The 24,875-nt window shown below is 41.9% G+C and overlaps 1 protein-coding gene across 9 annotated transcripts in view; it reads right to left on the reverse strand.

Moving 5' to 3' along the window:
- LOC109410186 (metabotropic glycine receptor) overlaps positions 1-24,875 on the reverse strand; it is a 347,855-nt gene that overhangs the window by 100,006 nt on the left and 222,974 nt on the right. For all 9 annotated transcript variants that reach the window (XM_062850543.1, XM_062850540.1, XM_062850541.1 and 6 more), the window contains exons 8-9: positions 1,825-2,241; positions 1,526-1,720 (exon numbers count right to left, since the gene is read on the reverse strand). In XM_062850543.1, coding sequence (XP_062706527.1) covers positions 1,526-1,720; positions 1,825-2,241 — 612 coding nt within the window. The remainder of the gene's footprint in view (positions 1-1,525; positions 1,721-1,824; positions 2,242-24,875) is intronic.

Here is a 24,875-nt window from a genome sequence, read left to right on the forward strand (position 1 = left end):
TTATATTGCCAAAGCTAATCAGCATTATTGAAGCTATGTGTTCACGAACATAAATTTGCGGAAATGGTAGAACTGAAAAATGTCATGACATTTTTTCCATGACATTTCCGTGACATTTTACAACCCTGACTCCGCCTCACTATGCATAGGATATAACTTTTTTTCACAACCGTCGGATCACTTTGCGATCTTCGACAAAGTTGTTTGACATCTTAGTCATCTAAAATAATACCAAAGGGTTTAAATATTAAACGCTTACAGCACTGCCTAGCGGCAAAATGCAAAAACCTAAGATTTCTGCATACATTTGGCCAAGTTTTTTTTTATATAAACTTCATCCTGTTGAGCGCCCCCTTAGGCTTGACCGGTTTTGCTCAAATTTTGAACATAGCTTCTGGGAGTACAAAACAACTGAATACGGAGGTAAGAATTGGTATTTTTCAAATGTCAACGTTTATCCAAAAAATCACAAAAAAAAAAAATGATTAATTATTTTTTTAAATATTGATCAAAATTATTTTGTGAATGAATAACAATTACGATTGGAATGTAAAAGAGGAATCTACTCAAAATAGGACTTCCTGGCCAAGGCACATGCTATGCTATTAATGCTATTAATAAATAAGTAAAAAGTTAAAGGATGGGAAATGTCACGGAATTTCATGAAAAAAAATGTCATGACATTTTTCAATTCCCATCATATTCGATGTGAATTTCATTTGAATCTGTGAGCATTACCAGTCTACAGTGCTGATTGATTGTGTAAAATTAATCATTTTGCCAATAAACATTTTTACTAGGGGTAGTGGAATAGAGAAAGTCTCTGCTCGAGTTAAAAAATAAAAAAAACATTGATATACTCTATGAATGAGTGTAATCAGTTTCGTACCTTTTAATTCCGCCCTATGTTGCTTATCCTTTGACAGATACGCGTATTTCGACTACCACTTGTAATCTTCCTAAGTGTCAGTTATCCACTGACACTGAGGAAGATTACAAGTGGTAGTCGAAATACGCGTATCTGTCAAAGGATAAGCAACATAGGGCGGAATTAAAAGGTACGAAACTGATTACACTCATTCATAGAGGGTATTCTGCTTAGAGGGTTCGAAAAGTCGGTACAAGATTGATATACTTTTGTCCACTACTGTTTGCGGTACGGTTTGGAAAGCTCGAGCAAAGCAAAGTGGTGATTGTGTGGTTTTCCCAAGATGATAAGTGCGTGCAGGGAAGAAATGGGCAAGCATTTGAACACGAGGCAGGTTCTGGTTGTTCCCTTGGCTTTGATTGAATTTGTTGATCAAGTGTTACATGTACAATGTAGGTACATTATGATTGTGGTTGAGTGAGTGGTGATGGCGGTGGTGTTCGGGAATGTGTGGAAATGTGTAACTGGTGTGTTGGGCATTTAACGGAATTTGATTGGATCGGGGCGGACTAGTTCGATTGGGCCAGGTGCGGATATCAGGGTGGGACGGGAGCAGGAGCAATGCTTCTGTGGTTTTGGCTGTGCTTTCCAATTTACCTGTTTATGCTGGTACCACAGTTTAGGCAGGAATATCAGTGCAAGAGTGACTGTATTGGTCAGCTGAGATCGAATGAACAGTGCGAGGAATAGTGTCGATGGGTTAAACTCTCCCAGATACCAAAACCGTAGAATGTAGAACGTGGATGATGCGAGGAATTCGATTAGGATAGATGCGACGAGGAACTGACGTTCCTGGTGGAACCGAAGACAGATGACAAGAAAAGAGATTAGAATTTCGATTACCTTTGGGATTCAATTGGATGATGCTTGACGATTGGCAAATTAACAGAACTTACCCGAAATTGAGTATTGGCATTGCGGCTGGCGATGGCCAGCTGCAGCCCGAACCCCAGTATGAGCAGCTCGCCGGCCTCGGTCACGTAGTCCCACTTGAGCGGTCGGCACATGTTGGACGTGACCTGGTCGTCGGTGTTCTCCACCTTCCACACCAACTCGCTGTACCGCAGGAAGTCCATGCTGGTGGCGGTGAATGCGGCCAGGTAGCACAGCACCGCCACGCACATTGCGCACAGATAACGTAGCAGATCTAAATCTCTCACAACCCAACGATGAGCTTTCCTGGTGCGAAACTCGACCAGGTGGCGGTAAAGCTTGAGCACGATTGCACCGTAACAGATGATGAAGCCCAGCTCGCGGCACCAGGGCTCCAGCAGGCAGCGCAACGTCGACGCCTGCAGGAAGTGAAGGGCAACCTGAAAAAGGGAAAGAAAAAATAAAATGTAAAGAAATTGTGAATTGTACTTTAGTAAAAAAATATGTGTTTCTTCTTTGTCAATACAAAATCAAAACACATTTTTGCTCCTTATTGCACTTATTAAAAACTTCCTAAAAAGCTTTCAAAATAACTGTAAAAAAACTCATTCTTTTTTATTACACGATTCTTTATGCAGATGAAGCAACAACGTATCCATCACCATAGATTGGGCTTCTTCTTATTACTCTATTTCTGGCAACAAGAATGCGAACACCAAGATATTTCTACATTAAGGCTAACTATGATGGGCAGATTGGGAGAGGAAGCCAAATTTGAAAGGGATTTCAGGTGGTGGGAGATCTCCTAAAAAATCTGGAGGATGTTCTTTTTTTTTTGAAATTTTTTTTCTATTAGTGAATTTCTGAGATATTCTGAGAAAAATCCTGAAGTAATCTCAGTAGAAAATTTTGCACCAATCTCTGGAGAAACCGGTGATGAAATCACTGAAATAAATCATCCAAGGGTCAGTGGAGCAATTCCTAAGGAATTTCTGGAAGATCAGTGTTTGTCACAGACATTCCTGGATACGTTCGTGAAGGAATTTTTGTAAGAATTTCCAAAGGATTTCCTGGAATAATTACTGAAATAATAACTTAAAGAACATCTGACGACATGTTCGGGGAAAATTCCACATTTCAGAAATAATCTTTAGAAAACGTTATGAAGGAATTGGTGGAATAATTTCTGAAAGGCATCTTGGATGATTTTCTGATAGAATCTTTGGAGAAATTTCCAAAGGAATCCATGGTTTTTTTTTTGGAAAGAATCCAAGACTCTTCCAGGAATCTTCAGAAATTTTTCTAAAACATTTCTAGAGGAATCTCTAAAAGACCCGAAAGAATCCCGTTGATGATTTTCATACGGAACCCCTAGAAGAGTTTATGATCTTATCTTTGAACGGATTTCTAAGATATATTTGGAAGATTTTGTACAAATATACACGGACAAATTTCTGAAGGAATTGCCATTTTATAATTTTCTCATAAAATCTCTGGATGAATCTCCGAAATAATCCAAGTAGGATTTTTTGCAAGAGCCTTCGGAAAAAAATCTGGTGAAATCTCAACAGGAAATTGTGGAGAAAAATCTGGAGAAATTTATCAATTAATTCTTGGAAGCAATTCTAAAAAAGTACGTGGATAAATTTCTGAATATACCTCTTGAGAAATGGAAGAACAAATTCCTGGAGAAATTTCCATAGTTATCTCTGAAGGATTTTTTTTGAGGAATCTTGAAGCAATTTCTAAAGGAATCTTTATTTGTTCATTTACAGGGGATAGACAAAATGATCGGGACAGGCAAAATTTTCACTTTTCAAAAAATGTTCAACTAGATGTAACTTTCCGAAAAGTGCATCAAATATTCTCAAATTTTTACTGTAAGTTCATCAACTAGTTGTGTATCAGTGGTCCAAATTTAAGAAAAATTGGACCATTTTCCACGAGGTTTTAAAAAATTTTGAAAAAGGTAAAATTATTCGAATGACAACTTTCAGCTGTTAAATCTTCGGATTTAATGAACCGCTTGCAATGAAATTTTGACCATTCATGACTTACATAATGAACTCTGGAAAACATTTGATTAAACCTGAAATTTTCAACAAGAGAAACATTTATAGCGATTTTAATTTTTTCACCATTTTTTTTTGAAAATTGGTCTATTTTTAATATGCATTCCATTCCTTTTTCAATTTGTTGGCAGCTATGTTGTTACTTTCTTTCGAAACACATTTATATGTGAGTCAATTAGAGGGAAATTAAATGAATTATAATTTGCATCTTGAATTTTGAAACGATGTTGAAGTTTTGGATAATTTTATGTTTTATTAGAAAAATAATCTAATCGTCATAATTTTCTTCCGTGTAAAGAATTTTAGGTAAAGTCAACGGTTTTTCATAGCTCATTATATAAGTCATAAATCGTCAAAATTTAATTGCATTCGGTTCATTGAATCCGGAGATATAGCAGCTCAAAGTTCGCTATCGTATTATTTTACCTTTTCCAAGAATCTTTATAACTTCGTGGAAAATGACCCGATCTTTCCCAAATTTGGACCACTGTTACACAACTAGTTGATGAACTTACAGTAAAAATTTGAGAATATTTGAAAGATCTGGAAAAATCTCTAGAGGAAATGTTGAAGAAAATTTTGGAGGAATTGCGGAAAAATCATTTAGGAATTTTGTAAATCAATTTATAGATTACTAGGGTAACCCTTGGAAAATGTGTGAAGGAATCCAAAGTAAGTTTATTTTATTAAAGGAATTTCTATGTAAATTTTGGAGAAATTTAAAGGAATTCTTGGGGACAACTAGCAGTAAGGCATGTAAGATATTCTAAAAAAACTTCTGGGAGAAATTTTTGTGGAAATCTATCTAGAGTAATTTCTGGACTTGACTTCTGATTAGGATGACTTTTGATTAGGATCTCTTGAGGATTTTCTTGTGGAATTTCTAAAAGAACATCTTAATGAAACTTTGGTGAAATTTTTCAAATTGTTCCCTGAAAGAGTTTCTGAAAAAAATCCCTTGAGAATGTTTCCGATTGCATCTTTGAAAGATTTTCTGGAATATTCCACTGAGCAAATTTTGAGAAAACTAGTTTCTCAAAAAAAAAACCAAGAAAATTTCTGAAAACCACTCCCAATAAATTTCTTGAGGAATTTCAAAAAGGAACCGCTAGAGGAATTGCTGAAGGAATAAAACAATTTCTGAAAGAATGCATAGAAAAGCTTCTAAAGGAATGCATGGAAGATTTTTGAAAGGAACCCTTGGAGATAGTTTGGAGAGATTTTTGAAGGAATATCGGAAATACTCCCTAGAGAAAAGTCTCACAGAAACCATTGAGTATTTTCACAAATGATCTCTGCAAGATTTTCTAGAGGAACATTTGAAGGAATTTCTGGAATCTTGAATATCTGATATTTGGAAGAAATCGCATGAGCAATTTCTAAAGACATCCTTAGAAGAAAACTTAAACAAATCTCCGAATGGGTTTTTAAAAGAACCATGGAGCAATTCATGTGGATACTCCCATTGAATGTTTACTAGAATAACCCTTGTGGGCTTCGTGGCCGTGCGGCGGCAGTCGTCTAGGCGTATCGTAAGTCTTGGAGTGTGGGTTCAATTCCGTTCCAGTCGGTGGAAACTTTTCATCAAACGAAAAAATCATCACTGGTCCACTGTGTTCAGTCTGTGCAGCCTCTGGCTGAAGACGGTGTGAATTGTCTTAAAGAAAATGTGTGAAGGAATTCAAAGTAAGTTTATTTAATAAGAGGAATTTCCATGTGAATTTTGTAGAAGTTTAAAGGAATTTTTGGGGACAATTAGCAGTAATTTGAGGCGGAATATATGTATGTAAGATTTTCTAAAAAAAAAGTTCTGGGAGAAATTTTTGTAGAAATCTATAGAGGAATTTCTGAAGGATGATTTTTATTTAGAATCCCTGGAGGATTTGCTTGTGGCATCTCTAAAAGAACATCTTAATGAAACTTTGGTGAAATTTTTCAAATTAATTTTTGGAAGATTTTGTAAACAAACTCTTGGGAGAATTTGTGAAGGAATTCATGGTAGAATTTCTAACAAAAATACGAAAGATTTCGTGGGAGAAAAGAATTTTGAAAGAATGCATACAGGAATTTCTGGAGGAATCCGTGGAAGGATTTACAAAAGAACCTCTGGAGGAATTTCTAACGGAATCCATGTACGAATTACTGAAGAAATCTATGGAAAATTGTCTAGAAGATATTTTGGATCAATTTTTGGGTTTCTGGAGTTTCTGAAATTTCGAGACCCATAGATTGTCAGTCGCATGCCTTCCTACCTGCGCATCATCTCTAGGATGATAAATGGAAGCACTAAAGTTCCCACATAAACTTTCCGTTGTTTCACAATAACCACACTTCGACTCCTATTCAGCAGTAGTGAATTAGCACAACATTATGGTTAACAACTGAACAACATATTAATTCAGCTGCTGTTCAGTAAAAAACATGTGTTTTGCATTCTGAGTTGAAGTAAGATGACATTAAAGCGCTTATTTGACTTGTGAAAAACACATTATACAGATACATGTACTTTTTTTTCATAAACTGGACAAGAAGCAGAAAAAGGTCTTTTTTTTTTTTTTTCCTTTTAAACCATAGGGGGATAAATCTGCTCATCAGACACCCTAACAGGAAGGTTAGGGTAGTGTGGGGATGAGGCCGTCTTCTACAATGCCGGTAGAAGCCAGGACTACTCTCTCCTCGACCCACTAAAACACATTCCTATGGTCGCCAAACCCTACGTCTCTCCGGAACCACCAAGAAGGTATTGCTTCAGAGAGGGGCTAGTGCATATCGCACCCTCAAGGTTAGCTGCCGTAGCCTAGCAGCAACGAACATCGATGACTCGCACTGGAGAGTCCATCACGATAGCATGCTGGCGCTTAGCCAGTTTCCCGAGTGGTCCTCGCCACTCCCTTTGTCCTCGGAAGGCGGGCAGGGTCAACCCCGCCCGCGCCCTACTGCTGAGCGGACATCAAGAACTGATGCCCACATGCAACCCGATCTGACCTGCTGAAGGCAAGGGTATCACTACCCTTCAGGCCTTATCAGCTGCATCCGTAGGTTGCAGACAGCAGGGTCTCACCTACCCCGACCCTTGCCGGGGACCCCTTTCCAACCGCGGGCTCAGATCCAACCCAGTAGACTGACGCCACGACAGCACCGCTACCGGGACTTCCTCTCCGCGGCCACTTAATCGCTGTAAGGGTCGATCTCGACCGCAGGGCACCGGTATGACCTACGAAGCCGACTTCGAACCCCTGGACCACCTCTTGTACTGCATCTGGACTAGCCATTCTCCGAGTCCACGCGCCACCTCCTTTGTAGCTCCCAGACGATATGGGTGATAGCCGTTGAAACGGCATTCCAGCTAAACTCATCCCTACACATTCTCTGGACCAAGTTGTCCGGAGTTGTGTCCTCCCCGCATGTGGCAAGCATGCGGTCACGCATTGTGCGAAAACGCGGGCACACGAACAAAACGTGTTCCGCCGTTTCCTCTAAACCATTGCACACTGGGCATTCGGGAGAATCCGCATGCCCGAAACGGTGTAGATACTGTCGGAAGCAACCATGACCTGTAAGGACCTGTGTCAGGTGGAATGAAACTTCCCCATGGCGCCTATTAATCCAACTATCTACCCTCGGTATCAACCTATGGGTCCACCTTCCTTTGGTGGAACTGTCCCACGCGCGCTGCCATTTGACCATAGAGGCCATCCTGACAGTCTTGCGTATGCCTCTTGTGCCGCGCATTTCGAAGCACTCCATATCCTCACTGATAAGAATGCTGATGGGCACCATACCAGTAATGACACAGAGAGCGTCGTGTGACACGGTACGGTACGCGCTTGCAACCCTCAGACACATAAGCCTGTAAGTACTTTCCAGCTTCCGTCGGTAGCATTCAGTACTTAGCGCGGTACCCCACGCCGGGCCGCCATACCTAAGTATGGACGTAGCAACACTAGCCAGAAGCTTGCGCTTACTGGCGTACACCGCTGAGCTATTGGACATCATCCGGGACAGTGCCGCAATAGCTGTGGAGGCTCTTTTACAGGCATAATCGACATGGCTTATCGTCGATCATCACGCCCAAGTGCTTGACAGAGCGCTTCGACAGGATAGTGCACTCTCCTACACTGATCTCCGTCTGCTGCTCCGACTGCATGTTGTTAACAACCGTCACCTCTGTCTTGTGGTGAGCCAGCTCCAGTTTTCTGGACCGCATCCACGCCTCCACAACCTTGATCGAGTGGTCGGTAGTCAACTTCACCTCCTCGATCGTTTCACCGTAGACTTCGAGCGTAATATCGTCGGCAAATCCGACAATCACCACTCCCACTGGGTACTCTAACCTCAACACCTCGTCGTACATGACATTCCATAACACCGGACCCAGGATGGAACCTTGCGGGACTCCTGAGGTTATGTGAAAGCACTTCCGACCCACCTCCGTGTCGTATACTAGTACGCGATTCTGGAAGTAGCTTCCGAGAATCTTGTACAAGTACTCCGGTATCCCCAGACGCAAGAGCGCATCAGCAATAGCAGCCCAACTGGCGCTATTAAATGCATTCCTTACATCCAGAGTCACTACCCCGCAAAAGCGAATTCCCCTCCTCTTAGGCTCGAGTGCTTTCTCGGCGGTTTTTGTAACCGACAAGATAGCGTCTACGGTGGACCTCCCCTTCCGGAAGCCATACTGGTTGCTCGAGAGACCATTTACGCCCTCAGTGAACTTCAACATTCTATTGAGGATGATCTTTTCGAGCACCTTCCCCGCCGTGTCAATCAAGCATATTGGTCTATAGGCCGACGGGTCTCCGGGTGGTTTCCCCGCCTTTGGCAATAGTACCAGGCTCTGCCTCTTCCAAGCTTCTGGGAAAACTCCCTCGTCCAGGCATTTCTGCATAGCAGACCTGAACATCTCGGGAGCTTCTGCAATAGCTACTTTTAAGGCCAGGTTCGGAACTCCGTCCGGACCTGGGGCCTTACCTACGCTAAGGGACTTAGCTATCCCCGCAAGTTCCACCTCGGTGACCATTTCCTCATCGCCAGCCCCAGTCCCCGGCTGTCCTACGAAAGGAGGCCAAGGACTAGGATCATGACGCGGAAAAAGTCCTCCAATGATCCCCTCCAACATCTCTGGAGATTGCTCTGTAGGAGCCATCACACCTCTCGTCTTGGCCATAACGATCCTGTAGGCATCACCCCACGGGTTCGTATTGGCACTCTGACAGAGACCCTCAAAGCAGGCCTTTTTGCTTGCTCTTATCTCGGTCTTGAGCGCGGCTTTTGCGGCGGCGAACACCACCCGCTCTTCCTCTGATCGTGCTCGCTGCATCCGCCGCCTAGCCCGTAGGCAGGCGCGGCGCAGGTCCGCAATCGCGTCGGTCCACCAGTAAGCCGGTGGCCTCCCATTTCTAGGGTGGACTCTCCTAGGCATGGTCGCATCACACGCACGTGAGAGCACCGCCACCAGCTCGTCGCCGTCTAAACCGAGTAAGTTTCGCTCACGGCGGAGCGCTTCCCTAAATACCTCTTCGTCGAAGTATGATGTCTTCCACCTACGAGGGCTTGGCCTTGGCCTAGCCGCCTCTTCTTCTATCCGCTGTCTGCTGTTGTTGTAGTCGATACTGTAGCGAACCGCCAGGTGGTCGCTGTGAGTGTAGCCATCATCTACTCTCCAGTTCGAACTACTTGTTAGGCCAGGACTACAAAAGGTCACGTCAATAATTGACTCCGCTCCGTTTCGACTATAGGTACTCTTGGTACCGACGTTAGCCAAGTCGACATCTAAGATGGCCAGTGTTTCTAGCAGGATCTGACCCCGCTGGTTCGTGAAACGGCTTCCCCATTCCACAGCCCAGGCATTAAAGTCACCCGCTATTACCACCGGCCTTCGCCCTGTTAGCACGGTCGTTAAGCGGTCCAGCATTTGCGTGAACCGCTCGATCGGCCACCGCGGAGGCGCATAACAGCTACAGAAGAAGACCCCGTTTACTTTGGCGACCACGAAGCCCTCATAGGTAGTAGACACCAACTCCTGCACGGGGTATTTACCCGTCGTCCATATCGCCACCATTTTCCTGGTCCCATCCGAGGCCCAGTTGCCGTTGCCGGCGGGTACTCGGTATGGGTCCGAAATGATGGCGATATCCGTCTCCCACTCAGAAACCGCCTGACAAAGCAGTTGCTGAGCCGCATCACAGTGGTTCAGGTTCAGCTGCGTTACCTGCACTGTGATTTGTTGCTCACTGCGGCTTTCTTAAAGGCCGGGCACCCTGGACCACCCATCGCATGTCTGTTTTTCGAGGTTTTCCCGGTACAGATCATGCAGATGGGCGGACTCGTGCAGCTTTGGGCCTTATGGCCTTCAGCGCCGCATCGCCTACACAGTTTGCGCCTGTCGGGGCCTTTGCAGTCCCACGACTTGTGTCCTGGTTCCAGACACCTGAAGCAAACCTCAGGTGGCTCGTGGAATGTCAGGTGACAAACACACCAGCCCACCTTAATACTCCCTACTTTAACGGACTTTTTAACATCCGCCACAGGTAGCTGAACCAGAGCTATCTGTGTCCCTGCTGGCCCCTTCCGCAGCCTGACGGCTGTGGCGGCCACCTGAACATCGCACTGTTGCCGCAGTGCCGTGACGAGCTCTTCTGCTTCGGTGATCTCGTCTAGGTCTTTGACCTTCAGAGTCGCCTCATGCGTAAGAGCCCTCACCTCCACTCCATCTCCAAGGACCTCTTCTGCCAGCCTCTTGTAGGCGGCGCCCTTGTGATCCTTCTGGCGCTTAAGCTCCAGGATCATTTCGCCCGTACGAGTACGTCTGATACTGCGTACGTCGGCTCCAAGACCCTCGAGCTTGGCGTCGCACCTCATCGCCTTCAAGACGTCCGAGTATTTCGACTGTTCGGTCTTGATGACGATAGCGTCACCTTTTTCGCGCCTGGCACCTGCCTTCCTACGCCTTGGCTTGGCGACCTGCACTTCTACCTGCGGATTCCCCTTCTTCTTCCTCTTCCGCTCTACCTTTGTCCAAGGAGGGTCCTCTCCTTGGATCGCCCTACTCTGCGGCTGCTGAGGGCCCACCATTGGTCGCAACCCCTTGTTCCCATCATTCCGGGACGGGCCGGCCTTTTCAGGCCCACCCTTCCCAGCTTTCCGGGAACCCTGGCTGGGGTCCGACTTTCCAGCGTTACCACCGGCTTTCGGGGTTATTATACGCCTGGCCTTGCGGGCGCCGCCAGACAGCTCCTCACCTGACGGCTGCCTCGCCCGCTTCTGCGAATGCTTGTCGCTTTTATCGCGAGCATTCGCTTCCACTCTCTTCGGACTACCCGCGAAGGAGAAGGCCTCCGTTTGAGTAAACTTAGACGCTTTCTCCTTTGCGGGTTCCGCCGCTGCTGCAGCCAGCAACGCAACCACGTGCTCCTGCTTGGCATTATCGACAGACGCCCTAAGCCGAAGCAAGGCCGTTTTCAGGTCCTTGCTTATATTCGACTTAGTTGTCGCAAAGTCGATAATTTTGCCGAGCTGCTGCTCAGCTACCTCAAATGCGGGCCGTCCTTTTTCTGCAACTTGGCTGATGGCCCTCAGCAACCATGCTCCGTCCATGACCTCCGCCGGCTGGCTTGCCGTGGAGTGGACAGGAGCTCCCACGCTTGAGCTGCGTAAGCAGCTTCCAGCACCTGACTCCTCGCTTCTCCTTGTCGGAGACCTCATCAACCCGCTTCTTGCGAAGGGGTTGATCGCACCGCTACTTCCACCTAGGTTATTTGATTTTGAATTCTTGCTCATTGTTCCCACGAGTTGCACGAGAAATAATGTCCACCACGCCAGAGCTCTGCATTAACGCGGTAAGGGACAGCATACTGTGGGGGGTGCCCAGGTACCCCACAGGCTCCGTTAAAGATCGAGCATCTTTTTCACCCCCTCGATCACTCATTCCTCGGCACGGGTCGCTTGACACCTTGAATTGGGGTTAGTAGTCCTATTCTTAGCCGGCAACTACGCGGCTAAGGTCTTGTTAAACTATTTTGTAAAGGAATTATTGCAAGTCGATCAGAAAACTTATTAAACTCTTGAAAAGTGTTTATATTATCATTCTTTTTAATTTGAAAAAGCATTTGTACAGTAATATGAACATCATAATTTTAGTTCTGCTATCATTACCATTATAAAGCAAAAATTCAGCATGTATTGTTAGTTGAGTACGGCAATGAATATACTTAGATTTATCCCGTTATTGCAGTGCAAATGGCATACATTCATATTAAATGCCACGTTCACTATTCCCTTACCGACTAAATGATTATTTCTACAAGTTTTGAGTTTGAATCATTTTCGCATATTCTCCCTCGTTGCAGCAAGTGAGAACGTATGGTCTCCAGTCTGTTTGCTCTTTGTGTGTTCGTTCGTAATGGTGGTTGGCACTTATAACTGATCATACAGATATATTTGGTATGGAGAAGATGTCCGGAGTTCAAAAATAAAGACATGCAATACATGATATAATGGGTACGGAGAAGATGTCTGGAGCAGAGATGCCAGATTATTTTCATCAAAAATCTGTATCAAAACAGATTTTTCTGTATCGCCATTTTTCAGGGTATAGCAGAGAGAGCCCTAAATTTTTCAAAAGACACTAACAAAAATGTACTACTTTTTGATGGTTTGAAATTTTTACTGGTTTTTATTTTTCTAAAACATGTGTGAAAATGTACGAATTTTCATAAATTTTCCAAAGTTTTAGCAAAAATTTATAAAGTTTCCATTGAATTTGTTGAAAATAACTTCAATTTTTATGCTTTCTGAAGAAATCTGTATCAAACTTCAAAAATCTGTATTTTTCTGTACTCTGTATCTTGTCTGTATAGAAGGTTAAAAATGTGTATAATACAGAAAAATCTGTATATCTGGCATCTCTGGTCTGGAGTCCGGCAACCAGAATATTCAAGATGGCGTCTCAAATTCAAATATGGCTTCAGGCCCTAAACTATGCAATATGTGCATATTGCAGGGTAGGGAGAAGATGTCCGGATAATATCTAGGACGACGTCTCAAAATCCAAGATAGTATGATATTTGGTATGGGGAAAATGTCCGATGTTCTAAAGTGACACCCAGAGTATCGAAGATGGTGGCTTAAAATTCAAGATGGTGGATGTTTTATGGATTTTTATCTCTTAAACCATGCACCCTTATTAGGTTTTCTGTATTATTAATATTTTTTCATTGTCACGCGACATACCTTTTTTTTATCCCTCATCTGTAGAGCCTTTTAACCACTGCGTCCATTATTTAGGAATATTGTGGTATGACCCATATTTAAGTTGGTGCTAGTCAAGTATCCTGTCACAATTGAGCTGTGATGGACAATGGTTGATGTAACACCTGATCCCAACTAGGCACAACTCGTTTTATAAAGTTTATTACCCTGTTGGGATTACTTCTCCAAATTTCCAAGGGCTCTAGAAACCCTTTACCAAATATCGCCAATCTGTGATGGTACAGCACTCCGCAGTTGCAGAGTAAATGCTCGGCAGTTTCGTTTTCCGTTTGACAGAAACGACACTCGGAGGATTGGATTTTTCCAATCTTACTTAGATGATATTTACTCGGGCAGTGGCCAGTCATCAGACCAGTAATTACCCTGAGATCTCTTTTGTTTAGATTCAGTATGGACCTGGCTTTTTCTGCACTGGGTTTTATGAACCTTTTTGCTTGCTTGGATGTATCCGTGGCATTCCAATTAGATTCTACCGTGGACATTTCCCAAGTTTTTAGTTTCATCCGAAGAGCACACTCAGGAACTCCACAGAAAGGTTCAGGGCCTACAAAGCTTGATGCCGCACCCTGTCTAGCTAAATTGTCGGCGTTTTCATTTCCCAGAATTCCACAATGACCGGGCACCCAGTATAAAGTTACCTCGTTCCTACTGGCCAATTGCTTCAGAGAAATAATGCATTCCCACACTAGCTTTGATTGACACGTGAAAGCTTTTAGCGCATTTAGAGCCGCCTGACTGTCCGAAAAAATACAGATCTTGGCAAACCTATAATTTCTTTTCAGACAAATGTTGGCACACTCTAGAATGGCTTGAACTTCCGCTTGAAATACAGTGGGACTGCATCCCATTGGTATAGCCTTACTGATACCGGGGCCAAAAACACCAGCTCCAGTATTTTCTCCCATCTTGGACCCATCAGTATAAAATACAATAGAACCTGGACGTAAACTTGGCCCACCAGCATCCCAAACGTAGCGACATGGTTTCACCACTTTGAAGGGAACATCATAGTTGGTCTTCGTTAACATCCAATCTTCTACTGTTTTTATGTCCATGTTTAATTTGAAGTCTTTGATGATCCTCAAATGTCCAGCAAGATCCCCGTCTAGGACTTTATTGTAACGTATAAACTGCAGGGCACTTTTTGCCGCTTGTAGTTTAACAAATTGATGCAATGGCAGTAAATTAAGAAGGGCATCCAAAGCAACTGATGGAGTGCTTTTCATTGCTCCTGTCATAGATATACATGCAAGTCTTTGTAACTTACTTAGCTTCTTTTGACAGGTTACCTCATTTGTTTTGGGCCACCAAACAAGTGAAGCATAAGTAATCTTAGGCCGGACTATTGCAGCATAGATCCAGTGAATCATGTTAGGTCTAAGACCTCAGGTTTTTCCTAAGGCTTTGCTGCAAACCCAAAGGGCATTGGTACCCTTGGTTAAAACATTGTTTAAATGAGAATTCCAATTCAGTCTTTTGTCCAAAGTTACTCCAAGATGTTTAACTTCTTCTGAGAACTGAATTTGAACTCCATCTAAAGAAGGTTCAGTAAGATTTATTTTTAACCTTCTAGTAAAAGGTACAATTACAGTTTTTGAAGGGTTTACGTTTAATCCCTCCTCTCGGCACCATTTGATGGTAACATTCAACGCAGATTGTAGCCGGCTAGATATCGTGTCGTCATATTTTCCACGTATCAGAATAGCTACATCATCTGCGTATCCAATAACCTCAAAGCCTTGATTGATGAGACATACCTTAATATGAGGATAAATCTCTGTACTATTGTTAAAGATGAACGTTTAAAGCGCAGATTGCAGCGCTAAAGGTATTGAAAACGCGCGGATATTTTGTACAGTATATTAGGTGCCTGGGATGATGTTATAGAATATCTAACAGAACAGAAGCCAGTCAAACGATATGTTTGGTTGTGCCATGAAAATAATTTTTGATAAACTGATAAAAAAGTGCGATATTCCCATCATCATGTCACTTAAGATTTGTTCAAATTGTTTTTCGAAGGCACGAGAAATGCACCATCACCACCATGTTGATTAGTTAAAATTTCTTAAGAGTTCATAAGATTTACTATAACTTTACGAACACAGAGTTCACTTTGTTGGAGTAAACAGTGATCGCCCCTTAGCAGAATAGCTTTAGAGTGTAGATGAATTGACAGCAGAAAAGAGAGAAGAAAAGAAAAAGGCGCGCACGACAGGTGCATGTTGTTTTTTTTTCCACTTTTTAAACTTAAGCCAACCGTCGTTGAAGACACATGTAAATAAATAAGTCCGTTCGTTTAATTACATCAGTTGTGTAGTATTCTTTCGATAACGAAGTCTCTCTGGATCGGTAAACGGCCAACATTCCAACACACTTTAATTAAATGGGTGATGAAGTGCCAAAGAAGTACGAGGATTATAACGAAACATTGAAAAAATATAGGAGCTATCATTGTGCACAATTTCAGTTTTATAATCACCACCCACGTGCAATTAAGTAACACGTGCATTTACAGAGTCTCATGTGTTACCCCAGCCATCCGGCAGGCTCTGCTTCGAACCCTTACCAGAAACTACAAGCGGGACGACAGTGCGGTCTGTCCCTCCAGAGACATGTTTGCAGGAATATACTTCGTTTAATGATACCATTGATTGATTGGAAGTAAATATTGACAGTTCTGGTCGTTAGCTATACCTGCCCTCCCCGGATAGTGGATGCACGTGAATCCCTCGGCGGCAATGTGGCGGGGTCAAGTTCAATGATGTCAGTAATGCAATTATCGATGGATGAATGGATAAGTGGCTTACAGGGGACGAACAAAACGGAAATTTCCAGCGAATGCTGTACGTGAAGCTGTGCATAAAATGCGGATTGATTTCCATCGAAGCGCAATCAAATAGCTCCCAGGACGTGTTTTTCAAACATAATCCTTATCCATACCTCAAAACCCAATACTAAAGATTAGATCAAAACGAAATGATGTTGTTCAGTTCATGGATTTTTCAGCCAGTATAACTTTGACCTTCTAGCATCTAGAAAAGTTAACTCCCCGTCCTGGTTCAACAATTCATGAATAACTTTTGGGGAAAATGTTACTATCATCCAATTAAGGGGTAGAATAATTACCAGAATTTGTGACAAAGCCCAGATCAGCCAACATGTGCGGCAGTTTGCCATTGTTTTACGGGTCGTTCGTTCCACAGGAACTTTTGAAAATAACAGCACGTGTCCAAAAAGCACAATCCATCCCACCACAACATTGTCGGTCTCGGTTCAACTCCGCTGGGAGTCATTAGTAGCACGCCGGCCCCAAACTTTCGAGATGCACGAATAATTAATCGAAGCCTGAATTATTCAGCATGTTTTCACAAGCTGAATCCCGTGCTGGTGTCGTAGTCCTCGGTGATGCCATATTACCATACATGTGTGCGATATGTTTCGTGCGAAATGCCTCTACCACATTCGGAGTTTTTGCGGAGCGAACCCAAAGTTACTCCTGCTGCATGGTGTCAAGCAACAAGCAAGGGGGATGGAGAAAACAAAATGGAAAATGTGATTGTTGTGCAGAATTCGCTTACATCAAACAACCGAACTGCCAACAGATGTAATTTGATATTATGTTGGTTTATGTGCTTCTAGTACAAGCTACAGTTGTAAAAATTTCACAATGCAGCGAATGTTGTAGGTAGCATATCATCCCGATCAGAAGGGCATAATAAAAGTGGAACACAAGCGGTAGAGGGGGTGTTTTTGGGCTTTGATAGTACTCGAATGTACCTATATGCAAAAACAGTAATTGCATTTCAATCGGACAGTTAGGGTAAACTAGTTTTTTACAGCAAATGCTTTATGGACATGTGGGATGTTGTATCGTACCAGTAATGTAACAACAACCCATTGGTTATGCTTGTAGATCTTTAAGCCTTTATTCACGGAAGCTCTTGGCGGATCTAGAACATCTTCTGAAACTATTTCTTTACAGAACAACAATTCATGGACGTTGCACCGTATCAGGAATGTAACAACAATCCATCGAATGCGCTTGTAGATCTTGAGGATTTCACTCGCGGAAGTTCTTGGGGGACCTAGAACATCTTGGGAAATTGTTTCGTTACAAAACAATACTCCATGGACCTGCATGATGTTGCACCGTATCAGTAATTTAACAACAATTCATTGATTATGCTTGTAGATCTTAAAACCTTACTCACGGATGCCCTTGGAGGACCCAGAATATCTTTGGAAATAAGTTCTCTTCAGCACATTTTTTTTGTAGATTCCGTTTGCAGATCTTAAGGTATTCACTCGCGGAAGTTCTTGGAGGACCTAGGACATCTTTGAAAATTGCGACTCTGTGTCCAGTACGAACACTTATTATGGCATCTTGCTATAATAGGATTTTAATTATACATTACAGTTTCGTTACAGAACAATACTCCATGGACCTGCATGATGTTGCCCCGTGTCAGTAATATAAAAACAATACATTGATTACGCTTGTAGACCTAAAGACCTTACCCGCGGAAGTCCTTGGAGGACCTTGAATATCTTTAGAAATTAGTTCTGTTCAATGCTCAATTGACCTGTAGGAAGTTACACCATATCAGTGATGCTTCAACAATCCATCGATTACGCTTGTAGATCTTAAGGTATTCACTCGCGAAAGTTCTTGGAGGACCTAGAACATCTTTGGAAATTTGTTCTTTGCAGAACAATGCTCCATGGACCTGTAGTATGTTGCACCGTATCATTTATGTAACAACAATCCATACATCACGCTCGTAGATCTTAAGGCCTTTACTCGCGGAAGTTCTTGGATGACCTAGAACATCTTTGAGAATTACATCTCTATAGTTCTATGCCTTATGGATCAGTAAGATGTTGCTCGGTATTTTTTTACACGATTTCGCGAATAAACACGGTTTTTTTACACTGAATCGCGAATTGACACGGTTTTTTACACGGATTCACGAATTAACACGGTTTTTTACAAGGTACGTATCTCCCGTGTAAAAAAAGACATTGTGTATACAAGTTAACACAATGACAGGAAAAGAAAGCACTTTATTTAATAACTGTGGAAAAGCTAAAAACACTAAGTTGAAAAGAGGCAGGTCAAGTTGCAATGAGAACGTGAAGAAGGAAAGAAGATGGCCTACCCGAGCAGAAGGGCATACCTTACAAATACCATGCGAAGAGCAACATGTGCTCTAATACCTAAAATTGTTATTGCTGCGTTATTCTACGAAATGTTAGGAGAACATCACAATAACAGTTGGAGGTATTTGAGCAGAATTGGGTATTGATGTAGTATTTGTTGGTTTAGCAGTGAAAATGAACGAAGAACAAGATTTGCTATTACATTATGAAATCATCGAACAAATGGAACATTTAATAACAAGAAATGTTATTAGTTTGTTATTCAATAACTTTGGGATAACGAATACAGCACTTGAAATTTTAGGTCTGCATTCATTATTGAAATAACAAGACTTGTTATTTTCTAGGTGTTATTTATACAAAATTTTGGTATTCGTTTCTGTTATTTTGCCTCTTATTACCACCTAATGAAGGACATGTCAAGGTATGGTAGTATTTAAGATAAATACCATGATATGTTATTCTCTTGTTTTTTTCTTCTGCTCGGGTACAGGTTTAAAAATTATTTTCGAGCGTTTTTTTTTTTTCAATTCAGCTTTCAGAAGGTGAAATGTATGGTCAAATACATTTCACCTTCTGACTTTTCGGCCTACCAACCTTTTGTCATTTAGATCTTATTTTTTTTATTTTTGCTTTTCGATATTTTGCCCCTTTGACTTTTTGGCACTTCGACATTTGACCCTTCGACCTTTAGACCGTCGACCTTTTGACCTTCGACTTTTTGTCCTAAAACCACCCTCCTGTATTCTCTTCCCCATAACGTGGGTAGATCACCTTATAATGGTGCGTTACGGTGTAAGATCTACTATAACAAATTCTGATCTTGTAATTTTTAAGCTTTGTTAATTTAAATGCAGGAAAATTCCAAGATCATAATGTGTTCGACTTTTTTTTTGTTCTATGTTTTTCATTGTTAATAAACAATTTGCTTCAGGAGGATTCAGGTAATTTTTGTCTATGTATAGAGTAGATAGATTTATGTCCGTAAATTATGTGACTGTTGTGAGCCTATCACCATTTAATACTATTTTCTATTTCAGATGTACAAGCGGGCAACCCTGCAGTCGGGAAGACGAAACACCCTTCTTATTTTTTGAAGCAACCTTATCTTTCGGTGGCGGGTAGATCACGTTGTCCGCGTCGTTTTTATTCGAGCCGAGTGTCGTAATGTCGCGGGTGTAGATGCATTTTCTTTTTTTTAGAAAAATTGATTTTTTTTTTCGGATCGCCAGCCATGATTTTTTTACTAGTTTTACGCGATCTTGTTTTTTTTTTAGATAAACTGAGCTATTTTTTGTTTTTCGAGTCACCAATATTTTTATTTCCCCTTGCGTGTTAAACATTTATTGCAAAGTTCCGATGACCCTGGAGGGATCGGTTCTGCTGGTGCCTCGCACTGAGCCGAAACATACTTATTTATACAATAAATAGAAAAAAAATATCTCTTGATTTGATTTTCTTCAGCTCGTTTTCCGTATTTTTTTTTTTAAATAAATTGAGATGTTTTTTTTTTCGTTGTTTTCGCGTTTTGAGGTTTTTTTTCTCGAATCGCTAGTTTTTTTTTTCACGCGTTTCAAATATCTATTGTAATGTTCCGATGACCCTGGAGGGATCGGTTCTGCTTGGGCCTCTCACTGAGCAGAAACATAATTATTTAAACAATAAATAGAAAAAAAATCTCTTTTGATTGCCGGCTTTCAAAAGATTAAATTTTAACCATATAATCAACTAATGCCGTGGGTCCATCGCTAGCTTTTCAGGCGAATCCTTGACCTACATAATACATCTCCCAACCACCCACTCCGTACTACTTATGGGAGTGTCACTGAGTCGGAGGCCTCTTATATAAGTGCTACATCAACATTTCCTTCCCCTATCCCAAGTTACGGTAAAGATGGGCGTGGCCGGGAATAATGAAATTTGTGCTTTTGGTATTCTTGCATAAGATTGGAGCGAAGTTAACTCCCCAGCTTTGTTCCGAAAAGCAATCCGAGCAAGATTAGCAAAAGGTACATGAATGTTGTTAGTATCCAATCTATGAAGTATACCGTAACTACGCTAACGCTAACGCTAACGCTAAAACCACCCTCCTGTATTCTCCCTGAAACGCCCTTGAGACCTCCAGATACCCCATTGAAATTCCTTGACACGCTTATGTGAAGAAACGCATATCAGAACCCCTAAAACTTCTCTGAGATCCCCTGGACCCCGCCTCAGACCCCCTGAAGCATCCCTGTGACCCCCTGAAACCCCTAGAAACTTCCTGAAATGCGTTTGTGATGCTTAAAACTCCCCTGAGTTTTTTATATTTCTCTTGAGACCCCAAAAATATACCTGGAACCCCTGAAGCGCCTTGTAGACCACGTGGGACACTCTGAAATTTGCTGGGTCAAGGGGTTCGAGACCTACTGAAGTGCTTATGAAACCCTCTGGAACCCCATGAGACCCCTTGAAGCGCCCCATGAGGTCCCTTTGGAATTCGTTTGGGACTCTTTGAAATGCTCCCGAGATCCTCAGGAACTCCCTAGGAAACCCCCTGAGGCCCCTGGAACCACCTTTGAAGCGGCCTAAGTTCTCCTGGTATCCTCCTGGAACCGTCTGGGACCCTCTGGAAACACCCTTGGAACCTACCTTTGCTCTCCCCTTTTAACTCCCTCTGGCTGTCGTTGTCATAGTTATTATCATTATTGCATTTTCTTAAACACAATATTAGTTCTGAATAACACTACCTCTTTTTATGCAGGGCATTAAAAAAAGGTGAATGCATTTAATGTATATTAAAATAAGAGGTTTAAGTGCACATGAAAAAACGCTAACAAAATTCTAAAAATAAGTCAAATGTCTCCAGAAATTATTCTTTCATAAATATCTTCCCTAGGATTTATTTTTTCATGATATATTCATGGTCATGATCGAAAAGTCTTAAATTTTTATTTTTTGTTTGCTATCCTGAATTTTGCATGTATCTTCTAGGAAGCCTTTTTGTATGCTTTGGGTGGTTCCGCATTTCTTAAAAAAAAATTGGCCAACAAGATGTGTTTTCTTAACTCCACCAGGATCTCTAATAGATATTATTTAACAGAAAATCTTTAAAGAAATATTTTTCGAAATTCTCTGTGTTATCACTTCTAGAAACTATTTGATTGTATCTAGCAACGAATGGTTAAAAATTTCACTTGCACTCTTTCTTAAAAGATGGTTAGAAGCTTCTTCGTGAAACCGTCTAGTTCAGGGGTTTTCAGACCTTTTACACCGCCATGCATTTTTTGGGGACAAACTGCCACGCGGTGCAGTCAAACATTAAAAAAAATCAATTTTAAAATTCCCTAAATTGCATGCGACACATCAAACCACGGCATTTTCGAAAACCTGACGAACGGTTAACAGGAAAATAGTCTCAGATCATATCTGAACCGGATGTGTTCCGGAATCGTTTCCGGTTGTCCCACCGGAAGTGACCAAATATAAGAGAGAATCAAACCCATGCATGCGACACATCAAACTGCGGCATTTTCGATAACCTGATGAACGGTAAGAATGAAAATAATCTGAGACAATATCTGAAGCGGTAGTGTTCAAGAACCGGTTCCAGATGTCCCGCCGGATGTGCTCAAAGAGAAAAATTAACCAAACCCATATATGCGCCGCATCATATCGCGTTAGGGTACGGCCAGAGTGGACGCGCTACGCGGCGCGGCGCGGAAATTTGCACGCAAAGAATAACAATCAATAATAAGGACCTGTCAAATCGTATGGGAAATCCACGTCGCGTCGCGTGACGCGTCCACTCTGGCCGTACCCTTAGCAGGAAAATAATTTCAGACCATATTTAGGGCCTGATAGTGTTCCGGTACCTGTCCTACCGGAAGAGCTCACATTTTAAGAGGACCGAACCCATGCATGCTGCATAATAAATAGCGACTTTTTCGATAACGTGATGAACGGTTAGCAAATGAATAGGCTCAGAACACATCTAAGATCTTTTTAAAGACTGTCGGAGAATGAGAGTAGAAGAAAGAAGGAGAAGGAGGAAGGAGACAAGAAGTAGGAGAAGAAAAGAAGGAAGAAGATTTGGAACGGAAGACCAAACAGTGTAGAAAGAAAAAAAGGCAGTGCTAAAGTAAGGACAAAGAAAACAGTGGACTGCGAATGAAGCAGAAGGAAATAGTGACCAATAAAAAGGAAGATGTATGTGAACAAGTGTAAAGAATGACGAATGTCAAAAGAAAGAACCATACAATAAAGTGTCAGAAACAATTTACAGATAAGTAATTTTAGATTCTAGTTTATCTTAAATCGAAGACTACCTCAGGCGGTAAAGAATAAATAAATAAAGAACAACATGACTACCGATAGTGTTCCGGAACAAACCCATGCATGCGACATATCAGACAGTCGCTTTTCCACTAACCTGATGAACGGTTAGCAAGAAAATAGGCTCTAGCCACATGAAATTAGACACAAGTCTTCAACTTTTTGAACCAGTGTTCCACTTATGTTATGTGACCAAACCCGTCCATGCGGCGCATCAATTCACGGATTTTAAGGAAACCTGATGAACAGTTAGTAAGAAACTACCCAAACAACACACATGCCACATAACAGTTACAGCAGCGCAAGTGTTGGTTGTATAGACGTTAATTTGACGTAATTCATTGTGTTGTAATAACGTCAAATTTTCTTCTATATATATAAACCTAAACTTGCGCTGCCGTAACTCTTATATGACATGCGTGTTGCTTGGGTAGTCTCGAATAATATTACGAATAATCGGTACTGTCTCGTAATGGGTTTCGGTTGTCCCACCGGAAGTGGCAAAATACACAATTGAACCAAACCCATGCAAGCGGTACATCATATAGCAGCTTTTTCGATAACCTAATGAACGATTTGTAAGAACAAAATCTGAGACCATATTTGGGACAACCAGTGGTATCCCGCAACTGGTTCCGGGTGTCCCACCGGAAATAGTCAAAAGTAAAAGATAACCAAACCTATACATGCGATACATCAAATCACCGCTTCTTCGGTAACCTGATGAACAGTTAGCAATGAAATAATCTCAGACGATATTTGGGACAACCGGTAGTACTTCGGAACCAGTTTTGGGTGTCCCGCCGAAAGTGGCCTAATTGAAAAGTGATCCTACCTAACCCATGCATGCAGTTTTTATTGAAGCCTTGAAAAGTTTTTCACTGAAAAACCTACGCTGAAACTTCCGAAGGTTTTATGTGGTTTCTCAAGAACTCAAGAAAAATTGTTATAGTTTCTGCTCGGCAATCGTGTCATATGTCCTGCCATATGGGATAAGCCAGATATAAATGCAACGGGACATTGTCTGGAATGGTACATTCTGGATCACAGGGTTCAACAAGTATCGAGGTGTCCCAGCTGGCAGCAGTCCGTACACGGAAACGTTTCTGCATGAACTGGTACCGATGATACCGATGATGATGATGATGGTGGTGCTCGACAGCAGCGCCAATATCAATTGAATCATGTTTCTGTCGCGATGACGGTGGTTGTCTGTTGTAACAGCTTATCCCCCCGCAGCCGGAAGCAGGCGTAGCGATGTGGAAGATTCAATAAATAAATTACACGACCAATCTGCCGAAGGATTTGACCGGGGGCATTGTTTGTCTCAATGGGGCGTGTGTCAGTTTGTGCCGTCCGGTTTGCCATGTACATCCAAAAGGGCAGTCGTGTTCCGGAGGTTGGAAACTGAAGTGATTGAATGTAGTTTTGATTTGATATGTATTGGATACTGGTTTTATCGTGATGGTGGATTGTTGTTCAAACGAGTGAAAACATATTGGAAATATCCATGAATGAATTAAATTGGACATTTTGTGTATGTTGGGATTATTCTACACTGAGGCCTTGTATTTTGAAATCCGGTCTAGGATATTTGCGAAATTTAGTAGAAAAAGAGAACTGCTTCGTTATGTTATGTTGAATAATGCTTAGCTCTGAAGAAAAGGCAAATTAAGCCGTAGCCACACCTTGAATTTTCAACAGTACAAATATGAAAAACTATGTGGGGGTTTGTGCTGAAGAGATCATTCATTGGTCACCATCAGCAGCTAAACAATAGATCAACTATTTAGCGCAAACTTCCTTGCATACATACATACATGTGGAGCGGACCTGGTGTGATGGTTAGAACATTTGACTATCACGCCGAGGACCTGGGATCGAATACCACTCCCGACAAACTCGCAAAATGTGAGTTCTTCCTTCGGAAGGGAAGTACAGCGTGGGTCCCGAGATGAACTAGCCTAGGGCTAAAAATCTCGTTAATACGGATAAATAAATAAATACATACATACATAATTAAGTCTTTCTCCTTCGAGAAAAATACCATGAGTATCCACATAAGCTTTTAATGCATTTACAATATTAATGCAGTTCATTTATCTGATCGGTGGAAATGCAAAATGCAATGTTTTCTCAACAAACAAAATACAATATTCAAAGCAGCATGGCTTTTTCCTTTCTGAATATATTTTCTTTGTTTATCAAGGATAGTCAACTCATGCAACCCATACAGCATTCATGCATATAAA

This window comes from Aedes albopictus, chromosome 2 (assembly GCF_035046485.1).
Source record: "Aedes albopictus strain Foshan chromosome 2, AalbF5, whole genome shotgun sequence".
NCBI classification, from domain to species: Eukaryota; Metazoa; Arthropoda; class Insecta; order Diptera; family Culicidae; genus Aedes; species Aedes albopictus.